This window comes from Pseudoliparis swirei, chromosome 1 (genome assembly GCF_029220125.1).
Source record: "Pseudoliparis swirei isolate HS2019 ecotype Mariana Trench chromosome 1, NWPU_hadal_v1, whole genome shotgun sequence".
Classification (NCBI taxonomy): Eukaryota; Metazoa; Chordata; class Actinopteri; order Perciformes; family Liparidae; genus Pseudoliparis; species Pseudoliparis swirei.
The window spans coordinates 11,474,139-11,488,422 of record NC_079388.1 but is presented as its reverse complement, the minus strand read 5'-3'; the positions used below and the strand labels follow the sequence as shown (position 1 = coordinate 11,488,422).

General features: G+C 45.4%; 2 protein-coding genes across 2 annotated transcripts; both read right to left on the bottom strand.

The window, feature by feature from the left end:
• Positions 1-2,005: 2,005 nt before the first annotated feature.
• Positions 2,006-3,496, bottom strand: LOC130198077 (4-galactosyl-N-acetylglucosaminide 3-alpha-L-fucosyltransferase 9-like). The gene has a single exon (XM_056421146.1). It carries the CDS (start codon positions 3,494-3,496, stop codon positions 2,420-2,422), a length of 1,077 nt encoding a protein of 358 aa, XP_056277121.1. The 3' UTR covers positions 2,006-2,419.
• A 4,999-nt stretch (positions 3,497-8,495) lies between these two features.
• Positions 8,496-14,193, bottom strand: LOC130198070 (uncharacterized). Its single transcript, XM_056421136.1, is given in 5 exon segments — positions 8,496-10,621; positions 10,794-12,031; positions 12,644-12,654; positions 13,054-13,128; positions 14,149-14,193. Coding segments are annotated over 5 exon segments (3,192 nt in total). The 3' UTR covers positions 8,496-8,798.
• Positions 14,194-14,284: the final 91 nt, after the last annotated feature.

Genomic DNA, 14,284 nt, shown 5'->3' with positions numbered 1-14,284 from the left:
TCAGACTGTTTTTTTCCATATTGTTTCCATCATGATCAGCTTCCTCCTTAGGAGCTCCTGTCCCAGCTCTTGTGAGGTAAAACAATTGACAGACTAAAGGTAACAACATTTTACAGCAGGGACTGAAAAACAGGCATACTTTCTGTATCAGTAGTCCCAGACAGGAGGACAGAGTGAAGGTACACAGGACTTACAATTTACAAACTCTTATGAGTCCAGTGGACCCAAACATCCTTTATGTAATATATATATGTGTAGGGGGGGTGTACAGTGTGTGGTCATTGAAAATGTGTTTTGATATATTTTCTTCACAGAAAATGAGCCATGGCCAATGAGTCTGAGTTAAAAAAAATAATGAGGCGTAACAATTTTCTTTTGATAAAAAGTGTCAACGGGTCCCAAAGACCCAACCGAACACAACACAGGTTAAACACATTTGATAGTGCTCGCTTTACTGTGACAAATTTAACTCCAACAATTTCTGACAAAGACCACCAATTCTAAAATCAATTCACGGAAATTATTTCTCCAGGCATCGCTCTCACTCAGTGTCTCTCTCTCCATTGCTTTTCCTTCCCTTTCAATGTATTCTTCTTTCAACTTTATACAGTCGTAGCACACACTCCACGTTGCTCTACTTTCCCCTCCTGACTCAAAGCTGTAGCTAGACTCCCTCTGCCAGCTCTTGACAACATGTCAAACATGATGAGACCGTGAAGAGCAGTAGTCCTCAACTGGTTTAAAAATAAGCTGTAATACACAGCGCTGTGTCATCAGCATCTGATTTAACATTGAATATATTCAATTTCGATTATGAAATTACACATATATTTTATTGAATATTTAAATATAGTATTCTTTAATGGATGGTAATTTTAAATATATATATTTTAAATCTCACATACCCCTTAAGTGCCCCAGACCACGTAAAGGTATGTTAGAAGGTGTGTCACAGTTCAGCTCCACACCCTCCTCACTCTACTTCTCAGTCAGTCAGTCTTCTTTCGAGCCTATAAAAAAACCTGTGTTCTTTAAGAACGCTGAGGGTACTCTAACCCGTGATCTCTCACCCATGCTCAGCACTCCTCATCATCTCTCTCTGCGTCTCATACGCCTTACAACTCAACTTGTTTAAATTAACTGTTCTTTGTGACCTTTTGTAGGTCAGGTTTTTGTTCGAGGGATCACGCAGATTATGGTATTGCATGGCAAACTACAAATGGATTAAGAGAACCAAACCCCACTCCTTGCCACAAGTGGTGTGGTAGTATGAATTTATTTGCTCTGGATGCAAAATAATCTCCATGAACTGAATCTGTCTACTTTCTTTCCCCCTCTGACAACTGACTGCAAATTGTCTACACAACACCAACCAAGTTTCATTATTATTAGCATTATAAATATCTATTTTTGTGTTTATGCATTGATTTAGTTTTCTGAAATATAACACAATATAAACCATAAGAGGATCTACTTGCTACTTAGGCAGCTGCTGCTTAACCCCAACCAATGCAGGCAGTGGTGGTAGGCACCGAAATAGTTAATATACCAGTTCACTTAGAAAGGAATATAACATACAACTAAGAATATACAATTGCATTACATTGTATCATTTCCAAGTTTGTTTAAATGCAAGTGAGTATTATTTCACTGCAAACTGTACTCCCACCCCCCCTAACAAAAACAGGTGGAACATTTTGTCAATATACTTGCATGTCTCTTCAGAGCAGCTGGTGAGTGTGTAGATATTCTGCAGGACCCAAAATGAAGCTGCACAGGTTTGGCAAGTAGAACCACATATGTAAACTTTGTGGCTTTTCTCTCATCCCTTTGCTATCCCTTCAGATGTGACATTTGACTGACGCTCCACCTACTCTTTTGCATTCACAAATACTGTGTTGGATGTCACGGCCATCATTCACGCATTACAATCTCTTTAAAGTTCAGTATTTCATTGCAATGCACTTTTGAAAAATATGAGTAGAAACATTTAAAATTCCTCAAGAATTTTTATAGTGAATGTTTATTTGACAACTAAGGGGACGTACGATTTTGTTACCCCTTCTTGGTCTAGAGGGGATAAGTGGGGGAAACGAACACATGACAGTCAAAGAATACATGAAAAGATTAAAAGTAGGAGTAACTGGTTCAAATGAGATTTATTTGCACAACACTGACACGTAACACCCTCACCTATATAAGCTCAAACACAATGTTTGAAACGACATAGCACGTGATACACTGAAACTTCAACAGGTGTGGTATCATTTCTCTGTCGTGTCTTATCCAGAACCTGGATCTACATGTGCAAGATCGTCAGCGGGAAAGCTGCATGCGCTTGTGTGTGATAGACTAAACTACACAATATACAAGAAAGTCAACAATATTTGCACGTGTGAGCCACTATCAAATGACATTCTCAATTCTGTTTCCTAAAGTACCACTCATAAAGGTTCTGAACTACATGGAAATCCTTGTCTCTTGATATGTGGTCACAGGCGAGGCAGATAGGATAAATGAATTCATTCTTGGTTGACAGCAGATGAGGGGTGGCTGTGAAGAACTTCCTCCACTCAAAGTAATGTGCATACGCCTCGTCATTCATTTGCAGCAGAAAGTCTGCCAGTGACTTTGCATCAGGAAAATCATTTATGTGAATAAAGGCGTCGGCAGGAAGGAACTGCTCGTTGTTTTCTCTTGGCGGACCCAAAACTACAGGGACCGTCCCCGCCACCAGGGGCCCGTTAACCTTCTCTGTGATGTAGTCTCTGTGGATCGAGTTCTCAAATGAGAGGTACAACTTACAGCAAGCAATGGTTGAATAATATTCATCATAACTCAAAATGTGCCCTCCATAGGCTCTACCAAACATGTGGATCTTGACGTGTTTGGATAGTTCACGATAATATCGTTCTCTCACAGCTGCTTTAGCTCTATGGTTACTGACAATCCAACACACTAGTTTGTCTTTCTTGGGCAGAACAATGTTCTCTTTCAGTTCTGTCTTTCTGATCGTGAGCTCATTCCTCACGGTGATGTCAGCATCTCTTCTGTAGCTCAGCGTTAAGTTGAACAGGTGGATCAGACCCGGATACCTCCCTGTGTTCGACGGCGATTCCACATGGAACCAAATCCACTTCTGAAAAGCTGGACGGGGGTCCTGCGGCATTCTTTTTAAGTGCCAGTCTATATTTTTCTGGTAGAAAATGACTCCCTCTGCTTGACTGTAGAGGGATCTATTATCTGTCAGAACACAGCTATCAATGTGGAAGTGTGTTGAGCAGATTTTGAAATCAAACTTTATATTGAGAGGCCAGAACCACACCAGGACTATGGGCTTTTCATGTGGATGGCTAGATACCTCTTGAGAAAATCTAGGGGGGCAAACAGGAGGTGGTGCCTCAAAATACAGAGTGAATGCCAGAATAGATCCAATGAGGCCGATAGCGGCTGTATTTCTTAGGCACAATGTTGTCTTGGAAGCCGGTGTCAACATCTGTAGAATTAGAGAATGAAGCAAACAATTATATAACGACCTCAGGAGTTGCAGCAAATGGAGTCAAAGATCATCAGTTCAAAAGATTAACAACTGAGGAAAAACTAACGGCATGTTGTTGCCAAGGTGAAGGTAAAAGCTTCATGCAGACTGATTTCATTTAGCATTCATAGCTAAACCAACAGAAATTAATGAGCGGAAACTAACACCTGTTGCTGGCTTTGCAGTAAATTCCCCACAACTTCCATTCTGCAATTCAGCATGAAATGTCAAATCAATGCTGAACATTCTGTATTTTAAGTGGTGTCTCTGGGGCCTTATCATACAATAAATTCTGACAATTATTTCGTTCAAGTTAAAGAGATCGTCTTCCTGTGGTTTCTTCTTATTGGTTTATTGTACTTTGCAAAATGTTGTCAGATAGAAAACATATGATCAGCGTCTAAAATGGAGGTTTTGAACCTTTATTCAGCCAAGTAGGCCTGTCAACATAAACAATATACCAGAGAGCTCACACTTCTGAGATATAACATATAACATAGACAGCATGTCTCACTTTGGTCAGTCTTGTGTCCAAACTAGGGCTGTCAATCGATTAAAAAAAATTAACTAATTAATCGCACATTTTGAAATTGCGATTAATTAATCGCGATTAATCGCGATTAATCGCAATTAAAAGTTAAAAGTTCATTCTTTTTAAAGATAAAACTTCACACAGAGCTGTGTTTTCAAAGAGGCTCCTACATATACAGTGCCAGCGAGGTATTTAATATCGTGGATGATAAATTATTTCTTCAGTGAAACATCAGATTAGTAAAAAAAAAAAAGTATATTGAGACCCCATTGGTCCTGTCATCTTTAACATTGAACACAGCAGAACCAGTGGCCTTGATAACTGACTGACATTCACATATGTCACGTTAACCCTCTGGAGGCTGGGCTCATTTTATACATTTTACAAAAAAAATTAAATTCACCGTTTAACCCTTGTGTTGCCTTGGTCATTTTGACCCGAATCAATATACACCCTCCTGCCGCCTTCGGGTTAATTTGACCCCATTCAATGTTTAATGTCGGTGTTCTTTCGGTAGTCAACAAACAAACATAAAGTGCCTCACACTTAAACTTGGAAAACAATATTAATTCTAATAATTTTCTGGAGGTTTTAATTGCTGGCGTTAAATTGAACCCAAAGGGTAAAATATGTTAGTAAATATAAAGGTAACAGGAGGGTGAAACATTGAATCGGGTCAAAATGACCCAAAGGCGGGGGAGGGTTAAATATTTAATCGGGTCAAAATGACCCGAAGGCAACACAAGGGTTAAAAGTGTTTCCCTTCTTTTTAAATGCAAAACTTCACACAGAGCTGTGTTTTCAAAGAGGCTCCTACATATACAGTGCCAGCGAGGTATTTAATATCGTGGATGATAAATTGTTTCTTCAGTGAAACATCAGATTAGTAAAAAAAAAGAAGTATATTGAGACCCCATTGGTCCTGTCATCTTTAACATTGAACAGCAGCAGAACCAGTGGCCTTGGTAACTGACTGACATTCAAATATGTCACGTTCACCCTCTGGAGGCTGGGGGCATTTTATACATTTTACAAAATAAATTAAATTCACCGTTTAAAGTCTTTTGCATGTGACACACCCCCACGTATTATACATCAAACATTCCAGAACAATCTCAGCTCTGAAATGAGCCTCATTGTCCTCGCGCCGTGTCCTCTGGTTCTCTGACTGACAGGCTGCTAAATGAGCCTCACCTGTGAGGTGGGAGGTCCTTTGTGATTTACTGAGTGTTCATTGGGTTTTTTTCCCCCGAAATGTTGACAGACAAACGGATTGACCAATCACGTTGAAGGTTTCGTGTGTCGCGTTCTTTCCGCGCCGCGTCACCCGACACGTCGCCCCTCCGTTCCTCTGTGTATCAGAGGGGGAGACGGGAGGAAGGAGGAGCAGGAGGAAACCCGACTGATTCATCCACGAGTTAAACTGATTTCTGCTCCTTATTTTCGCGGAGAAATGATTGTTTTAAAAACGGAAACAGTGTCAAACCGTGTCTCTGGGGCCTTATCATACAATACATTCTGACAATTATTTAGTTAAAGTTAAAGAGATCGTCTTCCTGTGGTTTCTTATTATTGGTTTATCGTACTTTGCAAAATGTTGTCAGATAGAAAACATATGATCAGCGTCTAAAATGGAGGTTTTGAACCTTTATTCAGCCAAGTAGGCCTGTCAACATAAACAATATACCAGAGAGCTCACACTTCTGAGATATAACATATAACATAGACAGCATGTCTCACTTTGGTCAGTCCTGTGTCCAAACCCACACATTCTGCAAATTTCTAGCATTATGACCTTTGTATATGATTTGCATTATCAGTGCAGAACAAGAAAACACACACACAGCTGTCAAAGAGGAACTTGATTAATTAATTCTTGGCGCACAACCTGGCCCTTAATAATTACCTCTTGGTTTTTAAATCACTTAATATTAGGTCAACAACAAAAATCAATGTAGGGACCTCTTTAGAGGAATAGAGGGACGTCAGAGGACATGGCTACAGAAGAGAAATGAAGGAGAGAAGAGTTAGAATGAAAAAGGAGGAGGAGATGAAGAAAGATTATGCAATCAATCGCTAGATTCTTACCGTGTGTTCTTGTCGGACAAAAAGAAGCTCAGGCTGGGCCAGTTGATAAAGTCTCAACTCCTGCTCCAACACTTTGTCTATGCTGTAGTTTACAGATATTGGTGTCTCAAAGATATTCGAAAATTTCACTGGAAAAGATCCGAGTTCAAAACAATAATGTTTATTATGTAAGCAAATAATCAAACCGAGGCATTGTTGGAGCAACACTGTCTCATATAGTTTTTCCTTCCGAAGGCCAACGCTTGTCCTTTTTTAAGACTCCTCCTTTTGAGGTGGATACATTTTTGACTACTTGTGGTTCCACCCACTATTTATACTTGTCAAATAAGTATTTGAAACATCACATATGATTAATATTTGCTCTTTACCTTTGTTAGATCACTTTATTTTTATAAAATATAATACAAAATAAAATCAATAATAATCAAGATGTGAGTGATGCTCTGTGCCACAGATTCACCCATCCCTGTATATTGTTCTCTTGACTACCACAGTCTTGCCATTCTCTGTTACATCAACAAAAACTTAGAAAAGTTGAACGCCCTGTTCTGTGCAGTCAACAGTTGGGGAGGGAGCTCAGACTGGTTTTTCCAGATTGTTTCCATCATGATCAGCTTCCTCCTTAGGAGCTCCTGTCCCAGCTCTTGTGAGGTAAAACAATTGACAGAGTACAGGTACCAACACTTTACAGCAGGGACTGAAAAACAGGCATACTTTCTCTATAAGTAGTCCCAGACAGGAGGACAGAGTGAAGGTACACAGGACTTACACTTTACAAACTGTTATATGTAAACCTTATGTAATATACATGTGTAGGGGGGGTGTACAGTGTGTGGTCAATGAAAATGTGTTTTGATATATGTTCTTCACAGAAAATGAGCCATGGCCAATGAGTCTGAGTTAAACAAGATAATTCAGCGTAATGTTTTTTTGGGGATAAAAAATGTAAGCGGGTCCCATAGACCCGACCAAACACCACACATGGGTTAAACACATTTTATAGTGCTCGCTTTACTGTGATAAATTTAACTCCAACAGTTTAAACTTCATACAGTAGGAGCACACACTCCACTTTGATATTCTTTCACCTTCTTACTCATAGCTGTAGCTAGCACTCCCTCTGCCAGCTCTTGAAACTGGTCAAACTCACCAAGCACATTGTGAGCATTGGTTCTCAACCTTTTTATCCCATAAAAGATTTATTTCATCCAGGTACCACCTGAACAGTGTAAATCATTTTGGTTTATCCGGCTCTGTATCTGGCCAGTATACGCCTGGCATTCCTTTGCTAAACTTTCCCCTCCTGACTCATAGCTTTAGCTAGCACTCCCTCTGCCAGCTCTCAATTCACTAACAATGACCACGCTGGTAGCGATATGAGTTTGATCAGTTTATTGCGAAAGAGAGAAAAAGGATAAGGGGTCGAGGGGAAGGGATGTGGGGATGAGGGATGTAGGGATGGGGTCGAGGGGAACGGGATGACGGTCGAGGGGTAAGAGGTAAGGGAGGTAGAGGGGTTAGGTGGGTGAGAGAGAGAGAGAGAGAGAGAAGGTCGGCGGGGTGAGACGGCGGGTTGCCGGTGTCCCGGTAGCTGCGGGAACGGGGAGTGGAGACTCGTGGGTGGGGGTTGTCTCCTCTTGAAGCTTCGGAGGGCTGAATCCCCCAAAAGGTAGCTTCAGGTAGACAAGCACCGGTGAGCGTTCCTGATGGCGTTCAGGTTGGAGCGAATGTAGGAGAGATATGCGGAGGAGGACCACCGGCCGAGCATCTTTATGACGTGGTCGGGTATTCCTTGGCTTGCGGCTGCGGAGGCGGCGCCGATGCGGAATGAGTGGCACGAGTATGACGCGGGAGGTATGCCGGATCTGGCTAGGACCTGGCGGAAGTGGTGGAGGAACCAGGACTGCGTGGCCCCCTTCCCTGTCTCAGTGATAAACAGGGGGTCTTGGGTTCGGCTCGTTGATCTTGAGTTTAGGTAGTCGCAGATGGGCTCGTACGGACTCAGGGACGATTCTTGGCGGAAGAGGTAAACGCGCTGAGGTGGACCGTGCTGGTTAGTCTTGCTGCGTTTGAGGAGATATGTGATGGTGTCGGGAGGATGGATGGAGACATCGCAAATGGTGGCATGTAGCGACGGGTGGTGGACTGAGGTCGGAGTGGTAAACTCGGAGCAACGCAAGAAACCAAAAAACGCTAGCAGAAACATGGACTCTAGCGTTTTGTCCGTGAATGGAGACAGGCAGCCTGAACGAAGTGTCTGGATGCAGCGAGTGAGGAGGTCTGGAGTGAGGGGCAGGTGTTTAGGCGCAGAGATAGGTTCAGTGTTGCGAAGGCCTTTAAGGAGCATGGCTATGTGCGAGTGGTTTGTGGCGGGACAGGGCGCCCCTGTGGACAGTTTGGTGAGGAAATTGATTCCGCTTAGGTAGACTTTTATGGTAGCCGACCTGATGGTGCGGGAGTGGGCGTATGTGACGAAGTTTGTGAGGGTGAGGACGTCGAGTGATGGGAATGGCAAGCCGGCAAAGGCGTGAAAAGCTTTAAAGCTGTGCCATCCTGTGAGGTACGAAGACAGTGTTCGTGGTGCGACGCTAGTGATGATGGCATCTTGGGAGGCGGAGATCAGGTGTCGTAGTTGAGGGGTCAGATGAAGATGGTGGCTGAAAACGGTGGGACCGGAGTCGGCTGGGGTTCTGAGGCTGGTGCTAATCGTTTGAATTTCTGAAATGAGAAACGGGAGAGTGAATCGGCGATGAGGTTTTTGTGACCTGGGATGTGGGTGGCTCTGATGATGAACTGACACCGGGCTGAAATTAGGGTTAGTCTGCGGATGAACTGCATGAGGTCTGGGCAGCGTGACCGCCCTTTGTTGATTATGTAAACTACTGCGCTGTTGTCGGTGTAAAAAGTTATTGTCTTTTTGGACCATTCAGGCCCCCAAAGAATGGCTGCGATGACGATGGGATATAATTCTGAGATCGCGGAGGAGGCAGTCAAGGACGCAAATTCCACCGGCCAATCGGCTGAAAACCATTTGTTGCCGAAGAGGCCGCCGAAGCCTATTGAGGGTGCTGCGTCTGTGTAGAGCAGGATGTCTTCCGGTTTTGTAATGTGGTCATCATAGAAGAAGGAGATTCCATTCCACGAGGAGAGGAACTGGTGCCATAGTTTAAGCTCTGTTTGGCATGCGTTGTCGAGCGTGACTTGTGTCTGGAGGTTTTCGGTGGAAGCGGCGACTGAGAGAAGGTGGGAAAAGAAGGAACGACCTTGGGGAATGATACGAATGGCGTAATTAAGGTGGCCTAGCAGTGAGAGGAGTTGGCGCTTGGTGCATGTGGGGGTCAGGAGGAAATTGGAGATGATAAGGGAAATGCGGTTGATTTTCTCGAGGGGTAGAGACGCTTTGAATAGGACCGAGTCGAGGGTGATGCCGAGGAATTCCAGTGACGTGCTGGGACCTGCGGTTTTCTATGCAGAAAGGGGGACGCCGAGTTCCTGGAACAAGGAGGTCAGGGCATGGAGGCCGTGTGCCGGGGGGGAGGAAGGTGGTGTGACGGTGAGGAAGTCGTCCAAGAGGTGGATGACGTAGGGGAGTTTATGGACATTCACTAGGACCCAACAGAGTGCCTCGGATAAGCAGTCAAAGATTTTGGGGCTGCTTTTGCACCCGAAGGTCAGGCGTACGGCAAAGTAGTAAGCGCCGTTCCAGGAGACGCCGAAGAGGTGCCAGTAATCCGGGTGGATGGGCATTATTTTAAAAGCGCTGGTGATGTCAGCTTTGGACAGCCAGGCTCCTCGGCCTGCGAGGCGGATGAGGGATGTGGCATCGCCAATTGTTGTGTACTGCATGGAGTAGTCTGCGCTGGGGATGAGGCTGTTAATGCTTGGGGTGGAGGAGCCGCGAGGTGCTGAGAGGTCTATAATTAGCCTCTTTTTGCCCGAATATTTCCTGGTAGCTATTCCGATGGGGCTTATTCTAACTATGGGGAAAGGTGGGCTGGTGAGTGGGCCGATCATAAATGAGTTTTTAACTTCCTGGGCTAAGAGTTTGGCAACTATGTCAGGCTCGGCAGTGGCTGACTGCAGGTTTTTGCACGTAAAGGAAGACTGTGGTACTGCGGATACGCCTGGGTGGAAACCGTGAGTGAGACCTTGTAAAAGATAACTCGTGAACTGGGGGTCTGGGTGTCCCTCCAGTGCGGAGGCTAACGCGGGGATGTTAATCGGTGTCCCGAGGTACTTACAAAGCCTGTGTTTTAGAGGGTTATGGGGGCAGGTTGATTTTGTGTGGGCCCCGCCGCAGAAGGAGCAGGTGTGGAGGAATCGACAGCTGGAGGCGTTGCATCCCAAGTCATTGAAATTGTTGCAGACCGTCTTCCCGCCCTGGTAGAGGATGGGTCTTCCTCTCCGGTCTGTGTCCTTGGGGGGAGGGTGGGGGGCTGGTTTGACAGGGTTGGGGCGGGGGGCTGCGGTGGGAGGTGGGACTTTGTTTAAGGGGAATTGGTTGCGGCTGAGTTGTAGTGAGGAAGCATGAGGAGGCTGGGTGGGCTGGTGCGCTGCAGAGCTCGCAGTTAAGTGAAGGGCGGGATGCAAAAACTCAACAATATAATTCTGGGTCGAGGGTTCCCCAATATGTGCCCTGGTTGTACTGTTGCACGCGGCCGGCGGCCTCGGAAGCAAACAGGACGTGGTAGCTATAGAATCCGTTGTTGCCGAACCGCAAGGCTAAATTGAGGATTAACGTTAAGTAGTTGTCCAGCTCGGGCCTGCGGTCGGGTAGGGCAGAGCAGATGACGTCACGGTACAGGGAGAAAGCGTACGCGAACTCCGTTGTCATGAGTTCTTTTGACCGGGTGGGGAGAGGCTGGCTCAGCTCGATGGGGCCGAATATGGTGAGCAGTTCTCTAGGGGTCTGGGTGTTGCTAGCTGATGGGTGGATGAGTTGGGCGAGGTCGACGTAGTTACCGGTGAGAATCTGCTGCCTGATGGAGTTAGATAACGGGGATGGTCGGGTGGGTGGGTGTGCTGGAGGTGTTGCTATGGTTAGGGTGGGCCTGGCGGGTGGAGGTACGTGCTGTGGAATGAAGTTGTGAACTGATGCTGGCTGACCTGTGGAATGAAAGGTTGTATGCAGGTTAGTATTACACACATTTGGAAGATGGGGGAGGGAAGGGTAATGAAAGGGGTAGGGGTAGGGGGGGGGGAACGGGAACGAAGGAAGGGTGGGAAGGGGTGCATGGGGTGGAAGTGAAGGCTGTACGAGGGAGCCTGCCAGGTGGGTGGCCTCTGGGTTGAGGGCATGCTGGGGGGGGTGCGATGCAACCTGGCCCCACGTGTGCGGCAGCGCTGCTACGGCCGTGGTTCGCATAGTGACGTCATTGGCGTTGCTGCCGACGCGGCGCTGGGAACCCGGAAGTGCTGTGGTGTTCCGCTGGTGTTCAGTCAGGCGTTGGTGTAATCTTGCTTTCCTGTCAGATTCGAAAAACGGGATGTTGCGCTCGGTGAGTGCATCTTTCAATTTACGCACTGCCCACCCGGAGTTGATGAGAGTATGGCGCTCGGCGGGGCGTCGTCGTGGAGACCGATCGCGGCTGGCGTTCGAGCGGCTGGAAGAGCGCCGTCGGGGAGGGGCGATGTCCCTCGGGCGACGGAGACGGGATCTCCGCCCGGGGCTGTTGGACTGCGAGGGGCCGATGGCGTCGGGGCTGCCCGGCGATCGGTGTCCGGAGCCGTGAGTGACGCTGGCTGTATGTCGCGGTCGCCGACGGCGACGTATGGCGGGAGACGGTGGGGTCTCTGGGTCTTCGGGCGTTATCTGCTCGTCTGCGAAGAGGTCGGCATCGGAAGCGGTGAGTGAGAGTTCTGGGTCCATGCTGCTACGAGATGTAGAGACAGAGTCACAGGAAGATGGGCAGGTGTGCTCGGTTTAAATGCTTTAGTGCGCGGGAATGAGCTACGTTCGGGGCGTGGTCATTGCTCCCGAACTAAGTTCTGTAAAACTCCATTTCTGATTATGAAATTACACGTATATTTTATTGAATATTTTAAAATATAATTTTTTTAATGGATGGTAATTTTAAATAACACGTTCCCCTTAAGTGCCCCAGACCACGTAAAGGTATGTTAGAAGGTGTGTCACAGGGTCACAGCTCCACACCCTCCTCACTCTACTTCTCAGTCAGTCAGTCTTCTTTAGAGCCCATAAAAAACCTGTGTTCTTTAAGAACGCTGAGGGTACTCTAACCCGTGATCTCTCACCCATGCTCAGTACTCCTCATCATCTCTCTCTGCGTCTCATACGCCTTACAACTCAACTTGTTTAAATTAACTGTTCTTTGTTCGAGGGATCACGCATTACAATCTCTTTAAAGTTGAGTATTTCATTGCAATGCACTTTTGAAAAATATGAGTTGAAACATTTAAAATTCCTCAAGAATTGTTATCGTGAATGTTTATTTGACAACTAAGGGGACGTAAGATTGTGTTACCCCTTCTTGGTCTAGAGGGGATAAGTGGGGGAAACGAACACATGACAGTCAAAGAATACATGAAAAGATTAAAAGTAGTGTTAAGACGTGCGCAACGATTCGATCGCCTCGGGTGGAGGAGGAAAGAAAAGCGACGCCGCTTATTCTCGTGTGTGGGGAAGGGAGAGGAGCGGGGAGGGAAGGGGAGGAGAAGGGAGAGGAGAGGGGGGGGGAGGTTTGAGGTGTGAGTCGGCTCACACCGGTAACTTTATTGTGAGGGAAATAAGCGTGCTCTAAAGGACAGAAGTGCAGAAAACTGTCGTAAAAGCACGTCGGCGACGCACAGGCGCAGCGCTTCACCGCGCGCTGACAACCTGAGCTCCGGAGAGGACACGGGTCTACGGGTCACGATGCCCGAACTCTCATCTGACGGTCACCCCGGCCACGGTATCCTCGCCTTGCTCGTCGAGGGGGTAAGAGGAGCTCGAGCGAGGGTGAAGACCGTGCTAAGGGGGAGGGAGGCGGAGATCAGAAACTCCCTCTATATGATTCTGCGACCGCACTGCAAAAATTAAAATCTAAGTAAGATGAAATATCTCAAATTAAGGCAATCTATGCTTGTTTTTTGACTGACAAGATATTTCTTCTTACAAGGCAGTTTTCATGTTGGAGCATTTCACTTGTTTTAAGTGTTTTAGTCCTTAATTATCTTAATAAGGTATTAAAACTTGTTAATGAGATGTTATTACTTGTTTTGAGCAAGTTAATGCTTGAAACAAGAATTGACATAATCATAAGGCTGTTTGGTCAACACTGACAAGTACAGAACTGCTTTGTGAGTCAGACTTTCTTATTTCAAACTTCCCATCCTTTCCATCTCTTTACAAATTAAAAACAGATAAAAACTAGGGCTGTGAAACAATTAAAATTTTTAATCAGGTTAATCACAGGTTTCTGTGGATTAATCATGATTAATCACATATATACATTTACAGGGCTCTCAAGACAGGCAAGAGCTCCGAGAAGAGTTGTTGACGGGGGTGGGGGGGTGCAAGTGACTTTTTTTCACACGCCGGCATCCGAGCTCTGCGGCGCGCGAGGCGGAGGTCGGAGTCGTGTTAACGCGACACGTAGAGACAGAATGACATGCTGCTGGTTAGAGACGACCAACAACAGACGGATTGGAAGCTCATTCTGCGCATGCGTTAAATGTGTTAAAAAAAAAAAAAGTTAAACCTGTAATTTAATTAACTGAGTTAACGCGTTATTTTTCACAGCACTAATAAAAACTCAATGGAGTTTATTGTTTTGGTGTCAATATTAAAACACAGCGGAGCAATTATGTATTCCTAGACCAAATACAGAACACAATTGTATATAATAGACATATCTGGGGAAAACACTGAGTCATTTGAACTGTTGTGCAATTCTATTCTATCTCCAAGATGGTATTTTACTTGTACGTTGGAATCAAAAGGAAATATGTTTTTCACCAGTCCAAATTCTGACATATTACCATTCAGTACTTTGGCGCCTATACCTTCGATGACATCAGTGAGCAGATCTGTCATAGATTCCCTCTTCAATAAAAGATAAATGTGAATTCTCAAGATCAGAGAACAAGTGTACTTTTATTTATTCATAAAATGTACATCAACGACA